General features: G+C 47.5%; 1 protein-coding gene across 1 annotated transcript in view; it reads right to left on the bottom strand.

Annotated features, from left to right (window-relative positions):
• The window catches only part of SLC6A11 (solute carrier family 6 member 11), a gene marked incomplete at its 3' end in the record, with an annotated part of 119659 nt that overhangs the window by 18081 nt on the left and 81154 nt on the right, over positions 1–20424 (bottom strand). The window contains exons 7-8 of the mRNA XM_079933859.1: positions 11495–11598; positions 5590–5714 (exon numbers count right to left, since the gene is read on the bottom strand). Of these exons, the coding sequence (XP_079789985.1) occupies positions 5590–5714; positions 11495–11598 (229 nt within the window). The remainder of the gene's footprint in view (positions 1–5589; positions 5715–11494; positions 11599–20424) is intronic.

The raw sequence follows: 20424 nt of genomic DNA, 5'->3' as shown, positions 1-20424 counted from the left end.
TTTTGGTATTTAGGAAGGTTTATGTTTTTATTCTAGTGGTTACTTTTATACTTGTACCTTTTTAAAATGCTCTTAGGCCCTTGTTCTCTTATGTAAATCTTTACTATCTGGCTTTCCAGGTTTCACCCGCAGTATCCGTTACTATCACCTATTGCTCATACATCAGTGAGCTTTTTCTATTGATATTTTCTCTTGCCTCCTCTATTTTTTGGTTAATGATTTCTACTTTGTAACAGTATGTAGCATATTTCTACATTAGTCCTCTTTTTCCTCACCTTTGTTTTGGTCTTATATGTATACTTATATATATTTTAAGTGCTTACCATCAGTCCTATTTCTGAAGTTTTCCCAGTTGTTAATGGGTTGGATGAAGTTCGCCCTCTGGCAGATTCTTCCAAAGGGCTGAAGATTGTATAAGTCTCTAAGTTCTTGTATCTTGAAAATGTTTTTTCTATAGCCTTCACATTTGAAGACATGGCCGGATATCAGATCTTTGGTTCACACTTCTTTGTGTGAATTTTTAAAAAATGCTGCCCCATAGTTGTCTTGTATGTGAGTTTTGAAAGGTATGATGCCAGTTTAATACTTTTGCTGTTATAAGTTATTTGATCTTTTTTTTGCCTGGAAGGCTTGAGGAATTTATCTTACCTTTGAAATCTAGTATCTTTACTAAAATGTCTTGGAGTTGATCACTCTGGGTTAATTTTCCCTAGTACCCAAGGAGTCCTTTCAATGTGTATATTCAGCTCTTTTTCTGTTTCTAGAAAGTTTTCTTGGATTATGGTTTTAAATATTACCTCTGTTCCACTCTTTCATTTATTTATTTTTCTTCAGGGGCTCTGATAATATGAATATTTTCTTCTTTGCTGGTCTTCCCTCTACTTCTTTGGAGGGATCATTTTTACTTCTTTATGTCATTTTCATTCACCTGGTTGTTTTCCTTCCTTTTCAAAATGCCTTTTATTGAGACTATTCTCCATTTGATACTTTGCAATTTATTCTTCATTTCTTTTCTTTTTTTTTTTTTTTTGCGGTACGCGGGCCTCTCACTGCTGTGGCCTCTCCTGTTGTGGAGCACAGGCTCAGCGCCCATGGCTCACGGGCCCAGCCGCTCCGCGGCATGTGGGATCTTCGCGGATCGGGGCACGAACCCGTGTCCCCTGCGTCGGCAGATGGACTCTCAACCACTGTGCCACCAGGGAAGCCCTATTCTTCATTTCTGAGATAACAATATCTTTCCTTTTCTCTCATTTTTTCCCTGATTTCAATCAACTCCCTTTTCATTCATTCCTGTTCTCCCCCTCATGCATTTGTTAAAATTTCTGGTTCAAAGAGTTTTTTCCCATCCTCAGATGCTTGTTTGAGTATATTTAATTCTGTTTGGAGTGTTGACTTACAATTTTCTTCTATTTCATGGTTGTTTTTCAGAGGCACAGTGTGGTTCTTCATAGACACGTGGGAACTTTCCACTCCTGATTTTCCATAGTAGTTCTGCAGGGACTTGACTTTTCTCTTATTCGTGTTCTTGGGTATTTTACAATAGTCCCAGCTTAACAGCGCCCTCTTCTGCCAGTATTGCAAAGTCCAGGCACATTAGCAGCCTTTTGTTCTGGTGAAGGGGGAAGGGTGAGCTCCCATTTTCACACCCTCACTTTATGGTTTTCTTTTGTTTTGCAGGTATTTACATTTTATCCCCTTTTCTTGGTTTCCCTTCACCATCTCATTGTAAAAGGGTGTTTTTCCTTTCTTTTTGCCTTTTTTCTCCCCAAGAAGCTTTGTGTTTCAAATGGTACCTCCTTTAAAATGTTCCTGTCCCTTTGAAATGGTCCGTGCCCCTTGAAATCACACCTACACTGAATCCCTTCTCTGTAGTCCCAGCTAAGGGATGTGTCTGGATCCTTTCCAGTACATTCAGGTTTAGAGTAGATTTAATCTTTCTGGTGGTTGCTCCAAATCACTTAGGTCCTTTCGCTAGCCTGTATCTTCTGTCTGTCCCACAGTTTTTCTTGGTTTGCCTCTGCAGTGGAGACTGTGAACTGGGATTGGTGATTTTTCTTTCTGTTACAGTTATCTGCAGCTTTGACATTTTCTGCTTCAGATTATGCAGGGGGCATGGTTTTCTGTAGAATATTCTTTTCCCTTCTTGTTGTTTTCTTTTTTGGGGGAAAAAATGGGGATATATGTAGCTATACAGCTGTCGTCCTCAGATACTCTTACTTCCTCTAATTTTTAAAAGAGTTTGTGTAAGAGGGATGTTATTTCTTCTTTAAACAGTTGGTAGAACTCGCCAGTGAAACCAGCAGGGCTTGGAGTCTTCTTGGCAGAAAGATTTTTGACAATGAATTCAATTTCTTTTCAAAATATAGAGCCATTTAGTTTTTCTATTTCTTCTTGACTCAGTTTAAGTAAATTATGGATTTTTAGGAATCTGTCCATTTAATTTACATTATCAAGTATATTTGCTTTAAGTTGTTCATGATATTTCCTTATTCTCATTTTTAATGTCTACAGTATCTGTAGCCATATTTCCTCTTTCATTCCTGATATCAGTAATTTGTGTTTTCTCCTATTTTTTTCCTTAATTAGTCTTGCCAGGGTGTTATAAATTTTGCTATCTTTTCTAATACCAAATTTTGGCTTTGAAAATTTTCTCTACTGTTTGTATGTCTTAACTTTATTATTTATTTATTTTTAAAATATGGAACGCTTCACACATTTGCGTGTCATCCTTGTGCAGGGGCCATGCTAATCTTCTCTGTATTGTTTCAATTTTAGTATATGTGCTGCCGAAGCGAGCACACCTTTATTATCTCTTTGCTTCTACTTATTCTGGGTTTAATTTGTACTTTTTTTTCAGCTTCTTCTGATAAAAACTTTAATTTTTTACTTTAAACCCTTCTTTCTAGTGAGAGAGTGGCATGGACATATATACACTACCAAATGTAAAATAGATAGCTAATGGGAAGCAGCTGCAGAGAACAGGGAGCTCAGCTCGGTGCTTTGTGACCACCTAGAGGGGTGGGATAGGGAGGGTGGGATAGGGAGGGTGGGGGGGAGACGCAAGAGGGAGGGGTATGGGGATATACGTATACATATAGCTGATTCACTTTGTTATACAGTGTAAACTAACACAACTAACACAAGCAATTATACTCCAATAAAGAGGTTAAAAAAAACCACCTTCCTTCTAATTAGGTAATTAAAGTTGTAAATTTCACTGTAAGAACCTGATGAGAAGGGTGAGTGGGGGGGCTACATACTTACAACATGCAATTTATCCAAATGGCGGGAACTGCTAAAGGGGATCTTGGTCTGATTCACACCCCTAACCATAGAGCAGGCTTACCTGCTTGACACCAGGAGTGACACAGGAGGGTGAAGCAGAAGAGGCTAGAGCCAGGCTGTACCACCTATGGGCTGTGTGGCCTTAGGGGACCCACTTCATGCTCTGAGTTACAGAGTCCTCCTCTGTAATGGGCAGTATAAAGCCCAGGACTGCTGTCTATGTGAATGACGCCCCCTGGAGTTGTGCAGGGCACATTCTGCACAGCCACAAATGCAGGCCTTGATAAAGCATGCCTTGCAGAGGTGCTATGAGCATTTCGTGAGGTAGTATATGAACCACCACCCCAGGGCCTGACAAGTGAGACAGTAAATCAATGATGGTACATCCATTCAGTGGAATACCACACAGCCATTAAAACTCATGGTTGAGATCTTTATTTACTGTGGCAGAAAGCTCTCATGCTTTATTGTGAATCGAAAAATGCAACCTAATATGATCTAGTTTTCATTAATATAGATATAGCTATGTATGTATGGAAAATCCTGGCAGGAGAACCCCAGAGTGTAGTGAGATTCAGATTGGAGATTTTCCTTTGTCAATATTTCAGCATTTTTCTACAGTGAATGTGCTTTCAATTTGAAATAAGAAAAAAAAAAACAATAAAATTTATTTCTAGTTGGCTCTCTTGCTTTCTCTCCATGACTCTTCTCTGAGCTTCATCTATAAAATGGAAATAACGATAAAAAGAGTAACAACAGTGCTGTAGGTACCCTATAGCACTCAACACCTGAGGTGGGAATTAGTTTGCTCATTTTATAGAGGAGGAAGCAGATTCTCAGAGAGGTCAAAGGTCCCTCAGAGAGGGCAAAAGTCTCACAGAGAAGGTAATGCTGCCTCCTCACAGGGCTGCCCCATGGTTTAATGCCAGGGAGGAACATGAATGTTTTGTGAAGTGCCAGGTGCCTGCCCCCAGTGGGCAACGGGATGGAGTGGTGAGAGCATGGCCTGGATTAAATCTAGCCCTGTTCTTTCCAGTCTGTGTGACCTTGGATAAGTGACGGCACGTCTCTGCGCCTCAGCTTTCTCATCTGTAAAATGGGGGTGGCAAAACTGCCACCTCGGAGGGCTGAGTCGAGGATCATATGTGACAGTTCCTGCCCATGGCAGGCGCTCGATGATTGACAGCTTCGATCATATTAATATCCTCTGGTCCAGCTCTGGCTCCCTGATTTCAGCAGGGACTGTCTGTCCCTCTGACAGACACCATGCAGAGGAAGCTGGAGCCCATGTGGTCATGAAGCAGAGCTTGGCAACCAGCTTCCTGCTCCAGTGTCCACATCTACCACCCTGCCCAGCTTGGTGGGTCAGAGTGGTGCTTCCCTCTCTGTGCGCGCCAGGCAGAAGCAGCCACATCCTAGACCAGTGTACTCAGTGGAGGGAACGAAGCCCCAGGGGTGCGTCCTAACAAATGGACGGCATGACCGGCATTGAGTAGATGGAGGCCAGGGAGGCTGGGCCCCCTGTGAAGCTCCTGACTAACTGTCCTTCCAGACATTCTTGCAGGTGAAAACCTTATTTAGATGTATTGGAGGTGAGAGGCTAACTCTGTTATGGAAACGCAAACTATTTTTGTACTTTTAACTGTACATTGAATTTTCCCAGAATTCAAAAAAATGTCAATCAAGGGGAGAGTTACTCACCATTTTGCACAATTACCTTAGCAGCAATGACCCTACCTGTGGTGTGTTTGATACAAACACACGTCATCTTACACTAGGACTGTCACACTCATGGTGATTCTACATCTAGAACAAGGAAAGGGAAAGAGGTCCTCCAAGCAGAGGGAACAGCATGTGCAAAGGCCCTGGGGTGGCAGGGAGGGAGAGAGCGATGTTGCAGAAGTGAAAGCAGACCACAGTGTGGTGGGGCAGAGTGAGCACAGGGGAGCGAGGTGGAGGGTGAGAGACCGCAGGAGCTGGGCAGTGCAGGGCCTTGGGGCCACACTGAGAGGTCAGCCCTAGGAGAAGCCAAAACAGGCAGTTCGTCAGGGAAGGACAGGTCCAGGCTTGCATTTTGAAAAAAAAATCACTCTGCAGGGTGAGAGGTGCATGGAACAGAGGGGACAACAGGGGAGGCAGGGAGGCCAGTGAAAGCTCCTGTGGTCGACCAGGTGGCGGTTCTCTGGGCTGGTGGCTCCCTCCCAGGAGCCTGGTTTGTGGACGGACAGTGGGCCCCCTCCTGAGACCTGAGCCCAGGAGCAGAGCGAGCTGAGGAAGATCATAGTTCCTCTTTGGCAAACTTACCTGACTCTGCTACCTCGGCGATGGGCACCCCTTGCTCATATGCCATGAATCCCAGGACTGAGAAGATGGCAAACCCGGCTATGAAGCTGGTGCCGCTGTTCAGGCAACAGAGCATGATGCAGTCCCTGTGGGAAAGCAGCGAGAGAAGCTTGGGTCAGGGTGGGTGGAACCAGTGCAGTACTGGAACGTTCTGTCTGAGCACCATGGCTGTCCCACTGCCTGAGGAAGCCCTTGTGGTTCAGAGAGCGTAGGTGGCTGGCCCACGATCACACCGCTTGTCCTGCATTTCTAGAAGGTAAGGTAGGTCACAGACCAGAAGCATGGAGAGGGGGTGGGAAGGAAGGGAAGCTGGCAAGTGGGAAAATGCACAACCGGTGAGGAAAGACTTGGAGACAAACCATCGCTCCTCCAAATTCCTGGTAGGAGAGAAAACCAAGGGAAGTGAGAGAGGATTGATTTTCTAGGAGCTCAAAACATGAGGATATAAGCCTCTGAGAGAAAGAACTGCTTCCCCGACAGTGGAGCAGCCTTGGGAGACACACCCCTCCTGGCCCAGCTCTTTACCAGAGCGGCATCTCCCAGACCTCACTGCAAGCGTCTGCTCTTCTGCTGTGAGGGGCAGCCCCTCCCAGGCCAGACTCCTCCTGGGGGCTTCACCAGAGCAGTGACTGCTCCCTGCTCTTGGGAAGGGCTCACAGCAAAGCAGCAGCATAAAGCCGTGACCCAGGAGATTTCAGACTACAAATGACAGGGCTTTGCCAAGATGAAGAAGATGGAACCCTCACATCCACGTCCCTTCAACCTCGGGCTGTGCATCCTCACGCAGATGGGTCAGGGAATCAGCCTCTCAGGATCTCAGCCGCCACAGAGCGTGCACATAGGAATCAGGCTTACAACACCTGTGATGCTCCACTTCAGAGGGAGGGGCTCTGGGTGTTTTGTCCAATCTCCCTGAAGCACGACCAGCCTGGAGCATCCCTGCAATGGCGGCGAGCTGGCCTCTGCTCCCACCCTAGCAAGCAGGACCAGTCACCTTGCTCCGTGGTGCTTTTCTTCCCGGACCGCTCTTGCCGCTCACAGTGTAAGAACTTCCTCATGCTGGGTTCGACCCAAATCCACCTCCTCTGGGGAGTTTTAGTTCTACTCTCCCAAACAGCCTACAGTTCTGAAGATATCCCCTTCAGATCCCCCTGAGGTTTTAGCTCGCTCATTTAGACCTCCCAGTTCCCTTATCAGTGTTCCTTATCCTGCTGGTGATCTGAAATTCACTCCAGCTTGTCCAGACCCTTTTCCAATGTCATATCCAGGACTGAGCACTAGACTCAAGAACAGAGCAGGACTCTCACCTCCTCTTCTCCTGACACCATACTTTTTGTAATGCAACCAAAGTTTACACAGATGTTGGTGACTGTGGCCCCCAGTTGTGTTGCATTGCATTGACCCTGGGAATCAAGGGCATGGTGGAAAGAGCATTAGACTTGGGGTCAGGAGCCTTGGGTTCCAATTCCCCTTGCAATACCTTCTCTCTGGGCCTGACCTTACCAGCTATACGACAAGGTGGCTTGGATAAGAGGGTCTCTTGGGCCTTGTGATTGATTAAGTCATTTTTCAGCAAGTGGTCACTTCCATACCTTCTTCCTTGGGGTAGAGTATATTTCCCTGCCCCAATGACTTTGGGCTTAGCCACGTGACTTGCTTTGGCCAATGAGCTATCAGCAGGTGTGACACAAGAGGAGGCTTGAGATGTGTTTGTGCAATTGGTCTTGTCCTTTATCCCTTCTGTGATGTGCCATGAGAAGGACTTTTCCAGGCGAGCTGCTGTCCCTGCAGCCTGGACCCCAGAATGTACACATGGAGCAGGCTTGAGCCTGGCCTGGACCCTGGAGCCAAACCTGCCCAACCCACAGCCTGAAGGAGAGAGTCCCCAGCTGACCAGCAAACTGGTGAGCAATAAAAGCGAATGCTTGTTGTGGTGAGCTACTGAGTTCTGGGGCTGCTTGTTACACAGCATTCTTGCGGCAGTGAGTGACTGATACAGGTCCCTTTACAGAACTCTTCTGGCACTGTGGACAGAGGCTGGGCTGGCAGGCCTGGAGACTTTATCTGCAAGACTGATCACCTCCTCTCTAAGGGAAATTCAGCTCAGCCCAGGAGGGCAAAGTTATTCCTAAGGCTGGGGTAAATCTGCCCTGCATGCCTGTTTCTGGCCCCTGACTTATCCAACAGTCCAAAACAAGGCAGCACTGGTGAGCAAAGTGTTTTCTCCATAGCCTCTCCATTCTGGAATTCTCCTGTGTTTTTTGGACCTGCAGTGTTGAATATTGTCACTGAATCCTGAGGCCCAGGGAGGAGAGTCACACACTCAAACTGTTTTGTCATCTGCCGGGGAAGCCGGGATGTGAATCTAGTTGTCTCAAACACCAAAGCCCACTCTTTTTCTAGGCGCTACACAGTAACAATGCTCCCTAAGAATTCAGATTTCTAAATCCTGACTTTTGGAAAACAATCTTTGGGCGTCCATGTGGCTGTTGAAAACAAATGTCCCTTATTGCAAGGTTCCCCGCCCCCCCCCCCTCCACGCTGAGTGACTTCCTCACATCACAGAGGGACAGAAGCTCTGAGCAGACTCGAGGTGCTTCCAGTCCTGTGCCCTGCACCCCCTTCCTCGGAGCACCCCAACCTCCAAGCAGAGAGAGCTTAGCAGCCTGTGTTCTGAAGTGAGGATTTTCCCCATCTGGTTTGCTCCATCTCCAGCCCTCTAATTCCTTCCCCACGGGGCACCTTCTAGGTGAAGAGCTACGTAAGAAGCGCTTTGAAGTTGGCAGGAGCTGAGCTGGGCTTTGAAGACCTCCAGAAGCTATTATGCTGTCGGAAGAGAGGGTATTAATTTACTCCCTCTGAGTTGGGAAGATGTGCTCAGGGAAAAATTTGGAAACAGAAATAAAAGGAGCCCTCAGATTTTGCAATGTCACCTAGGGGATTTGCTTTCTGCTACTGACAGGAGGGGAAAAAACCTGCCTGTTGGAGGCGGAAGCAGAAGGGATCTGGGGCAGTCAGCATATTTCACCCACCTGCTTGGCGAGGAAGAAAGTTGCCATTGTCACTGCCCTGAGACGAGGCATGATACCCCAGCCTGATAACGACGCATTCTCGGCCAAATCCTTGCTGACTGCAGTAGCTGGGGAAGAACTGGCCAGGCCTGGGAGTGAGGGATAGGGGTGCAGGAGCCAGAAAGGCCCAGGTTCAAAGCCACGTTCCATCGAGCAAGGGGCCTACCCCCGGCCTCAGTTTCCTCATCTGGATAACGGTGTGGCTCCTTCCTTGCCTCCTTACACTTCAGCCAGTGTTCTCCTAGGCTTGAGGAATGGTGGTGAACAAGAGGACCCAGACTGTGTCCTCATGGAGCTGACGGCCAAGCTGGAGGTGATGGACAGTGACCTAGAGATTTCCGCAACGCCCGGCACGGAGGGCCCGCGCCGGACACTGGCTGCTGACGTGCTGACAGCTGTACGCAGACAGCACCCGGAGGGTGTCACCCTCAACCCAGACCAGGGGTCTGCCCGCTGCTCTCCCTGTGCCTGCGCCCTTCTCTTCTTACCCGTGGTTCTATTTTCTATCGTGGCTGACAGTGTGCTACATCTCATCCCCCAGACCCACCTCCTGTGAATGCCTTGGAGGGTGAGAGGCTCTTCTGGACAACCTGGTCTGACCTCCCACCTCTCTAACATCCCTCTGTCCAACAGTACCCAAATGACTTCTCTGCCTAACGGCCCAGGGACAGCAGAGCCCGCTGGCTTCCCCTGTGGCCTCTCCTCCAGCATGTTGGATCTGCCCCCTTTCATTGCCTTGGTTTCCCCAAGTGGCAGTCTCTGTAGACTGGAGCTGTGTGTATCTCCAAAGGTAGCGATTTGGGCATCTCACACTTAGTGACACATACAGCACACGGCTGACTTAACAAATGGGTTGGTAAAGCGATCACAAAGCCAGCTTTCAGGGAGGATGCAGCAGAGTGGTAGGATGGGGATTAGAAGAACGTGGCCAGAGTCCAGGTCTACCACACCTAGCTAGAGGAATGACATCCATGAGCCTCAATTTCCCTCCCTCGAAGATGGGGATAACACGGGAGGGACTTCATCACTGACAAAAGTTCTCTGAAATGATGCTCCCACTCGAGCCACACAACAACCAAGTGATGTGGCTGTCACCTCCGAGTTCCCATCCCACCAATAGACTGTGACATGGCCCCTCTCACTGTACCCTCACCTGCACCAAACAGGGGTCATTTTTAGACCACAGCTCATGTGCTAGTTAAGAAAAATAAGCTCATTATTTTAAGAGTGTGTTGCTGATTTTTCTCTTGGTGTTTTAGGGTTTTTCATATGGGCCCGTTTGTAATCTTTAGGTATTAGGGGTGCCAACACTTTGAGTATCATATTATATGTTGTTCGTATGCCCTTTAACTTTGTAGATGATTTTCATGTTTTGCTTGGAGATGTAATGCAGGAGGTATATAGATAACATTTGTATTAATGTGACTTTTTAAAAATTATAAAAGCAATATGTACTCAAGAGTAAAGACTAGGCAAAACAAAACCTTTAAATTGTACAGGAAGGTATAGGTATAGGTAGAAAAAGCCTGTCTCCCCATCTCTGACGCCTGTGTCTCTCTTCAGAGGTGGCTCTTTTTAAGTTTCCTCTGTATCTTTCCAGAAATTTAGAAGTTCTAGATATTTATGTGAATCAATCTGTCACTTCCTTCCTGATTTAATGATTTTGATGTTTCCATATCTTTCCCATTATGAAAACAATATTTTACTCCTCATTTTAGGATGGCTTTCTTTTAAAAAATATTTAACTGTTGAATCAATCTGACACTTATTATGGTGCATATGTGGGGCAAGGTGAGGATCTATCCTAATTACTTCCACCAAAATACTTATCCTGTCTCAGAATTGTTTGCTGAAAAACCCTTCCTTTTCCAATGAACCTGTGTTCAGGGACGGCTTCACTGCCATTAGTCCACGAGTTTCTACATTAGAATAAGGAGCTCTGGAACTCGGGGACAGAGATGTGCTGTCCAGCCTTCTCTGCGTATTCACTGTCTATGACCAGGCACTGATTCAGGGGTGCAGCGACCTCAGCCAACAGGCGTAGAGTTAGAGACCAGGGTGCAAAGTTCACTTCCGCCAGGCACTGCTGGGTGACCCTAGCCAAGTCCCTGGGCCTCTGTGGACTCAGCCTCTGGGTAGAAACCAGGCTGCAGGCATGAGGACCAGGCAGCCAGGGTCACACAGCCTCAGGCTCACCTCCCCATGTGGGCCCCTTCCCCACGCTGGGTGCGGCCAGCTGCAGGAAGCCAGGGAGGGAGGGAAGCCTGTCCAGAGAGGGGCGGCAGGGCACTGGCCATTCCAAGTGGGACTGGACAGGACCCTACAGTCAAGTGTGAAGAAGCAGGAAAGAAATTCCTGAACAGAAGGCAGAACAAGGCCCTTCGTGTCAGAAGACCTGGGTTCAAGTCCCAGCATTGCCACTTACTTGCCGTGTAACCTTGGGCCAATCATTCATCCTGGGATAAAGCTTTGCTGTATGGGGTAGGATGGAGGCCTGAGTCCCATTCCCGGAGTAGACTCACTTTGCAGCCTGGAACGCACTCTGATCATGTTTATTATTCTCCTAGCTCCTCTGTTGGACCATTCTTTGTCCCTGGGGTGGGGAGAGGCTGACAAATAGCCCAGGGTCCTCTCCAGTTCCACCTGGAATGGCTGGTGCCCTGCCGCCCCTCTCTTAACAGGCCTCTTTCCCTCACCCAGACCTGCAAGGTGAGAAGATGACCGTGAACTAGCCGGGCAGCATGGCGGGCTCTCGGGTTTGGTGGAGAGCTGGCAGGGCCTGGGGAAATGCTCACCTGTAGCAGTTGTTGTTATAAGTGTTATAACTTCCCAGAGCAGTCAGACAACCCAGGCAGATGGCATAGGAGAAAAAGATCTGCGTCCCAGCATCTACCCAGACCTGTAGGAAGGCACAAAGAAGTTGGCAGAAAGAGAAGTCAGATGTGCGGCGAGGGGGTGGGTGGGTGGGATGGCCCTGTTCTCTGAAAGCCCCCACCCACACCCAACCTCCAAAAAGACTCCACAAAGGGACAATCAAATGTCCTCATCTCAGGAATGCATTTTTTTTTAGAAGTTCTATTCTTGGGGTGATTAAATATAAACGACCTTAGTTAAAACCAGAATTTTCTGGACTTTATGGACAGTAGTTCACCAAATAGCAAGAATTTGGGTTTTAGGACTCTGCTCCAGCTGTGTGACCTTGGAAAAGTTACTTAACCTCTCTGAGGCTTAGTCTCCTGAACTGCAAAGTGGGGAATAAACTTCCCTCTCAGGACTGTTGAAGCCAAAACAAGTGATTTTTTCTGCTTTGCGATTAAGACCACCACGAGAAAAGCTCTCTCGGGTATTTTTGAACTCACAGAGCTTACTTACCATGTATATATACCAGGGGACCATTCACCATGGGGCCCAATTACAATGAAACCCCATTTTTCCTCCAGGTCTGGAGACTTCTCTCACTCTGCCCCATGTGCTCGGCCAGAGGACAGGGAAATGAGATGCGGGAGGCCCTCCCACCAAATCTTTACCACCTTTCCAAAGAGGTGCATTTGGGCTTCCTATGTGATACACGTGGAAACTACTTTCTTAGTCTCCAAGCTTGCCTCCAACAAAACCTGCCGTGGAAGCCCTGACACGCACAACAGGAATTATGGTGGCTTCTCTAACACCCCCCTGGACTCTCTCTGAGCGCTGCTCCTAGAAGCTACCAAGGAAAATCCACAGCTAAAACCCAAATGCAGCTGATGAGACTGAAGCTTGAGAAGCAGCTGCCATCTAGAGAACGGGGCAACTTGCTCAAGACCACACAGCTGGGAGCGGCAGACGCAAGTCCAAGGAGACACACCGCTAGAGAAACACATGTAACCAACCCCAGAATTTCAAAAAACCTCTAGTGTAGGGCTTCCCTGGTGGCGCAGTGGTTGAGAGTCCGCCTGCCAATGCAGGGGACATGGGTTCGTGCCCCGGTCCGGGAGGATCCCACATGCCATGGAGCGGCTGGGCCCGTGAGCCATGGCCGCTGAGCCTGCGCGTCCGGAGCCTGTGCTCCGCAACGAGAGAGGCCACAACAGTGAGAGGCTGCGTACCGAAAAAAAACCCCAAAAAAAACATCTGGTGTAACCCCCCACCCAACACAGGACTCTCTTCTGAGTACTTTTGACAGAATGGTCTCTGCTTAACTACCACCAGTGATGTGGAGCTCACTACCTTTTGACACAGCCCCTTTCTTTTTCTTAAGAGAACTCTGACCATTAGAGCATTTCTTAAAATGAGAGAAAATCTCCCTTCCTGTTTCCCTGGCTCTGGGGCCACCTCTCCCTCTCCCCTGTGGCAGCACTTTACAGATCTGAAGAACCCTCTGGAACACAGCCTTTTCCAGGCAAATTTTCTCAACTTCCTCTCTCTTGGGGATTTGATTACACAGTACAGGTCACTCTACCCTGGGTTTGCTTGCTTGTTAAATCATTCAAGAAACATTTATTAGAAGTGAAGATCACAGTGCTGCTTTTCAACCTAAAAAGTGGTACATTGTCTTCCTCTAACAAAGAGCCTTCGGGTTCAGTGTCTCAGCGCTAAATGAGGAACGCAGGGAAAGCTCTTTCATGAAGTGTGTGTATGTGTGTGTGTGGGGGGGGTGCCAGCAGATCAGAGCGGGCTGAGACACGGCGAGGAGGAGATGGGAAGAGGGAATATTAAAAAACTTTTTCAAGAAAGGGGAGTTGGGAGACAGGGTGGTTGTGTGAGAGAAAATAATTTAGGGAGGATTTTTTAAAAATAGCAGAAACTTGAGGATGCTTAAATGTTGACAGGAAGGGCCCAATGCAAAAAAAAACAATGTTGAAGATTTGGGAGAGAAATGGATGTATTTTAAAGTCCTCCTGCTGTGCCTCAGTCTCCCCATTTGCCACCTCAGTGCACCCCCTTTTCTCCTCGGTAAGGCCAGTAAACCATATGGAGAAGCAAAACACAGGGCAGCTCCTAACCCAGAAAGCAAGGCCAGATCCCAGCAGCAAGGTGCTGGGACGCTCAGCACTCGAACACGTGTGGTTCCTAGAGCCTCGGCAAACGGGGTGTCCCTCTCCCCAGAACCTTCACGGAGTGCACAGACCAGAGTGAGGGAAGCCTCCAGACCCGTGGGAAACCTGGGGGCTTCATCACAACGGGGCCCCATGGCGAATGGCCCCACCCTCCCCACATGGTACATAAACCCCTCCGTGAGTTCAAAAACACCCAAGAGAGCTTTCCACCCACACGTCCCAAAGATGGGGCCTCAAACCACGCTTTCCACCCGCAGGGGATTTTTCTTGCAGTTTGCTCATCGCACCCAGCACTAAAACAGGCATCTGCTGTTTTTGCCCACCCGGCACCCATCTCCCCTTTTCAGGTAACAGCACCCCAATTTTACTTTGAAAAGCCACCTCTTCCCCACCCAGGCCAATCAAAGCATTTCTCTTGGCCACAGTGCCTGGCTCGGGGATGAGCATATGATGCAAACCAAGCCAATGAAACTCAATCCTGGGACTTTTAGTGGAGCTACTGCAAATGGGACACATTCTTTTCTCTTAGAGAGATTAAGCTTGTAACTGCTGGGGGTCATCGCTGACCATGAGTGAAGAGCCTGCCTGAGAATAAAGCCAATGCAGAGGAAAGCAGAGTTTAGAGCAAAGAAAGACTAATATTGGAGATATGACTCAAGTCCCTGGATCCAGCCACACCTGAAATCAGGCCTACCTGAGAGTATTTCAGTTTCAGAGGCCTATAATTCCTCTTTTTCTTAAGTCAGTTTGAATGGGACTGCTGTCACTTCAAGCAGAAAGAATTCTGACTAACAGCAACATTAAGATCTTAGAAAAACCTAGGAGCTCTAAGCCCAAATTCTTCAATCAATCCTGAATTACCAATGACCCAGCATTTATTGAGTGCCTTCTGTATGCAGAACCCTGTGCCAGGCTCTGAAAGAGGTACTGTACAATTATTTATAGCACTCCATCTCTGTCTGCAGGTGAGATAAAATGAAACATTCAGAGAACAAGATACCCAGTACCTGGGAGTGGTAGAGGAGGGGAAAGATTAACATGTGCTAGGGCAATCAGAGAAGGCTGTCTGGAGGAGGCACGCCTTTAAAGAATAGAGAAGTGATGAAAGAGGACACATTGGGTATGGAGGTTCACGTGAGGGAGGAATGTATTCTCAATGATTTTTTTTTCTTGCTCCCCTACCTCTGTCGGGAAAAGGCTGTCATTTTTATTCAGATGATTACCATTAAATCAACACCTTTATACAATACCCTTAGCCCTCCCCCTGTTGGCTCCCTACTATGAGGAATATTGAAATTAGCCACATCTCTTTCTTTCTTCCCTTTCCTCTAGAATCTAATTTGAAGAAATATTCATTTGTTTCCAGTTAATACCTAAAGGCATTATGTGAATTTACTTTACTTTTCATATACACACTCCCTTCTCTCCCAATTTTTAATACTTGTACTGTATCTGCATTATCAGAACATACAACCATTTCATATTATACTGTCCCCCTCTTGCCATTATTTAGTGTGAGTTCTACGGGTGACCATAAATTTAATGCTCACCCCCAGCCATTATGTTAATACCTCTCCAGTCAGTTTTGTTGTAGCTTGTTCTCTAGTAAATTCCTCTGGAAAGGCTTATGGGAAATATATTTCCTGGGTTCTTTCATGTTCCTAACAGTTGATCTGTGGCTTTTGTGCCTGAAAGTTGGTTTGGCTGCATATAAAATCCTTGGTTCTCTTTTTCTCTTCCTGAGTACTTTGATGTTGCTTAGTTGTCTCCTGGCACAAAGTGATGGGGTAGAAAAGTCTGATGCCACTCTAATTTGTTTCCCCTTATAAAAGCATTTACTCTTTTTGTCTGAATTATCAACAGGTTTGTTGCTTTCTCTTGGAAGTCCAATAATTCTAATATTATTCTAATAAAAACATGTCTTAATGTTGATTATTCTGGGTTATTTTTCCCAAGCTTGTGATATACTTCTTCAAGATGCAAATTCGAGTCTCCTCTTTTATTTCAGGGAGAAAAATTTCCTGAATAATTGTTTTTAGTATGTGTTCTCTTCCATCACTTTGGATTTCTCCTTTGGGGACTTGTTTGTATGTTGGATCTTCTTTATTTCTATACCTATCACTTTTTCTTACATTCTTTAAAAACTTTCTTCATTTGTTTTTTCTTTCATAAGCTGTCCTTCCTGTCAGCTCTCCTTTCAAATATTCTTTTTGCCTAACAATTTCATTTATGCTAGCGTTTCATAGCATCTATTGTTTCTTCATTTCTTTTAGCTTGTTGTGAAATATTAAGTTGCTGGGTCTTTGTGGAATGTGTCCATTATCTGTAGGAACACTATTCTGCTCCTAATTCTTTTTCTTATAATAGCTTTGTATGAGACTTGATCGCAATCCTTTTCTGGTGCTCACATGTAGGTGACGTGCTTTTTTTTTTTTTTTTTGGTACTCTTAGTAGGAGGTTTTCTTGTGTAGATTTTCTGGCCTCAAAGGTCTAGAGTTGCCTCTTCCGACAGTACCAAAAAGTCTTTAAAACTATAGCCACGCAGAGAGTACTTTCTGCAATTACTGTTCTCCACTCTTATCCAGAATTTCTCTTTGTTTCCTCTACTGTCTTTGTCCTGCTCAATTTGGATTCTGCTTTCAGTGGTTTCTCCTCAATGTGGGGGTCCTGTCTGACCACAGAGCCTCAGCTGGTCAGTCTGTAGAGTTCCCAGGTCCCAGACCCCTGCCTGAACCTCCCACAGTCCTCTCACACTCACCTGTGACTTGCAGCCTGAACACATCCCTCCTAGTTTCAGCTGACATTCTCAGATGGGTGCACCAACCTTCTATTCCCAGTGCCCTCTCCTTCTACGGGTGAATACATGTTAGAGATGTATGGGTTTCCTGTCTCTCAGCCTTCTGTATCCCTTTGCCTTCCTCTTCCTCTACCTCTTCATCTTCATCTCATCCCATAGAGTAGATACCATGCAGATGTTACTGCTGTTGGTATTTGACCTGTTCACCTTTTGTGGTTCATGGAGCCACCTAGTTATGCTGAAGGTACCATCCATATGCTTTTTGGTTTACTATCCTAGTTTCTCTGTTTAGGTGTGGAGATTCTGGAAAATTAAAAAAAAATTTTTTTCTGTTGCCATCTTGTCTCCTTGGTTCTCAAGACATTTTCAGAGGGCAGATTAAAGAAGACTGGTCTTGACTGGGGGTGAGAGACGGATCCCCAGAACTGAGGGATGTGGTGGGTGGGGGTGTAACACTAGAGGATGAGCCAGTTTTTTAAAGGGAGTTTCGAGGTACAATGTGGGGAAAAGGGTACGAGTATAGTCTAGACAAGGCATCAGGTGAGCTGTTCAGGAGATAGGCAGAAAGTTTAGGGCTAAATATTGCAGTCTGGGCTTGAGACACAGATTTGCAAGTCATCAGGATTTTAGTACTAACTTATCGTCTCCTTGACTCCAGATCCAAAGCTCTGTCCACTGGCCTTTTCTATTTTCCACATTTGATAAACCAGTGTTGATTCAACTTTTCTGCTGAGATACATGCTTACTGGGCCTGCAGAGCCCGCGAAGCTTCAGGATTCGATTTCTTGAAAAAGTCTCACAAAGAAGCATGACATGTCTTCACGTGGACTCTACACCATCGGACTCCTCAGCAGACAGGCATACCTGCTGCACGTCTATGTTCTTGAACACACCTGTGGCTGCGAAAATGCCACAGGGTTCCAACTGTTAGCCTCCCTACAACCTTTGTTTAGGAAGAAACGAATGAACTCACTGGGGGAGCTGTATGTGTTCAGGCTACGCTGAAATAAACAATAACCCCCCGAGCCTCAATGGCTTAGCACAATGGAAGTTTATTTCCCGCCTACACAAAGCACATGGCAGACTGTGCAGGGGCTGGCTCTCTTCCACCCAATGACAGCGAGCAAGCCCTCCTACCTCATCATGATACCCCCAGGTCAGCACAGCTTCTGACGCAGAGGAACAGACTACGAGAGCTTTGTTTGGGAAGGTGGGTTTTTTTTTTTTTTAAATTAATTCAGTAACTTTTTGCTGCGTTGGGTCTTCACTGCTGCGCGCGGGCTTTCTCTAGTTGTGGCGAGAGGGGGCTACTCTTCGTTGCAGTGCGCGGGCTTCTCATTGCAGTGGTTTCTCTTGTTGTGGAGCACCGGCTCTAGGCACGTGGGCTTCAGTAGTTGTGGCACGTGGGCTTCAGTAGTTGTGGGTCGCAGGCTCTAGAGCGCAGGCTCTGTAGTTGTGGCGCACGGGCTTAGTTGCTCCACAGCATGTGGGATCTTCCCAGACCAGGGCTCGAACCCATGTTCCCTGCATTGGCAGGCAGATTCTTAACCACTGCGCCACCAGGGAAGTCCCGTGTTTGGGAGGTTTTTAGAACCAGACTTGTGATTACTAATACCACCCTGCCCACACACCACTGACCAGAACCAAGTCCCGTGATCCCCACTTAAAGACAAGGAAGTCTGGGAAAGTCTCTTCCCATTTCACTCAGGAAGAGAAAAAATAGATGGTTAGTGAACAGAAAGCCTTGCCTCTGCTACAGGCATTAGCCCAAGTCTTTTTCATCTAAGGCGATTTCTTTCTTCAACTAGGGATTCCACAAACACCCAGAGATCAGACTAGATCATGGTGGCCACTGGCATGATTTGACAGAATGATTTGCAAAGAGAGGCTAATAAAACAGGCCAACAGGACATTCATGAACCTTCTACCAGTTTGGTGATGCCTTAGGAATTGGGAATCTTGAGTCACCATTTGTTGAAAACCTACCATGTACGCAAGGCTTTCATGGAACAATCTCATAACTGACACAACCATCTCACTAGGCAGTACTTTAGAGTACTCTTTAGAGAAGAGGAAGCGATCCATAGATGGTCAAACAGCTAACAAGGGACAGAGTCAGGTTTGAACCCCAGGCGTTCTGGCTCCACATTTTAAAGAGAAAAGCTGGGGCCTCCTGGTGCACTGCGCAGGCCTGGACTCTCGGCAGGGGTTTAAACAGCTCTGTGGCTGTGAGGTCAACAAGACAAAAACAACCCCACCTCCATGAAAGGAAGACCAGGCAACTGAGCCCCACTGACCAGCATCTCCCAGGATGCCACAAAGGGGGCAGCTCAGTGGAGAAAGGCCTTCCCAGTTCTCAAGAGAATTTGAAGAGAAAACAGTCTCCACAGAACAAACCCTAAGGAAGCTGGGTCAGTAGCTGAGAAACGGATCGCTCCCCATGTTCTGCAGCAATGAGTGGGGGGCGTTCTGGCTGCGTGGCAGGGGCCGTCCACATTCAGAGGTTTGGAGGACAGATGTGCATGGGAACCAGGGAGCAGAGCCCCTTTGGAAGAGAAGTGGTCCCGCCCTCCTAGCTCTGGGGCGGCTGCACCGCTTTCAGACCAACTTGTTCCGATGAGCCCTGGTACACGGTAGGTGCAGAAAGCAGTGGATCAGGGTGTAACCCTCCTTCCCAACTGGATCGGTGGGGCCCAGCCAGGAGAAGCAAGGAAGGACGGACGGACCAGGACACACTCTTCCCTACCAAGCTCAGGAGCTACACTGTCAAGACGGACGCTTAGTACCCGCTGCCCCTGTCCACACGGACAGCACTTTAGAGTGTACAAGGCATCGTCCTACATCCTGTGACTGCCCTGGGGTGGGCGTCATCACGCCCAGGTTAGAGACAGCCGTTGGCGGGGGGGACACGGAAAACGCCTGTCCTCTCTCCCTCTTCCCCCTTTGACCTCATATGTAGAATGTCTAATCTCCTAGAAGCTTGAGGGCAAAAGCGTCATGTCTTTTTCTCACCCCTTGGAGAGAAGAGACTACCCTGACTGGGGAGACCTGGGAGAGGGTCAGTGTGCATAGTGGTGAGCCCCTCCCTCCTTCTCTTGCGCACAGAAGATTAAATAAGATGATGTGTGTGAAACAAATACTCAGCACAGAGCCCAGCTCTTGGAGAGCCCTGAGGAAGTGCTCAGAAACCCAGCCGTGAGCTCCAACAGCAGGCACTTAGTCAATGTTAATCCCTTCTCAGGATCTACCGGTCTTCACAAATCTGGAGGAGAAGAAAAAAGCCTCTTTTCCCTTTTCTCCCCACGGTGCACAAGCACCAAGTGTCCACTATGTGCCAGGCGAAGTTCCAGGAGCTCCTGCCCTCAGGGAGCTTACTACCTTCTAGCAGGAGAGACAGGCCACAAACACGGGCAGATAGGCTGGAACACGGCATCTGGTGGAGACGAGCAAGTGGGCGGATGGTGAGAGGCAGGGGCGTGGGGCAGCGGGGCCGGGGCCCTGCTCTGTGAAGGGGCAGTTGCAGATGTGACCTGCTGCAGTGTCTTAAGGCAGCACGGGCTACAGAAAGAAGATCCCCCAGAAATGTGCTTTCATGTCGACAAAGAGCCGCCAGTCAGAGCAGAAGGGCAGCAACTCTGCCAGGGATCAAAGCTGGCGCCAGCAGGTGGGCCTGGTCCATCTGTCCCTGTGCCCTGGAGGAGATGGCGTTTGCTGCACTGATGCTCTGAGGTCTCTGACAAACGCAGCGTTAACCCATCCTGCCAGGAAAGCACCAGTGAGAGGAGCCAGTCATCAGAGCACCTGCTCACCTTTGGAAGCACCGATGACACAGCAGGGGCTGTTCTACACACTTCACAAATATTAGACTCACTGTTGAGATCAGTGCAATTAT

The sequence above is a fragment of the Stenella coeruleoalba genome (assembly GCF_951394435.1).
Source record: "Stenella coeruleoalba genome assembly, chromosome: 10".
Lineage (NCBI taxonomy): Eukaryota > Metazoa > Chordata > Mammalia > Artiodactyla > Delphinidae > Stenella > Stenella coeruleoalba.
This window is presented reverse-complemented; position numbering and strand designations above follow the sequence as displayed.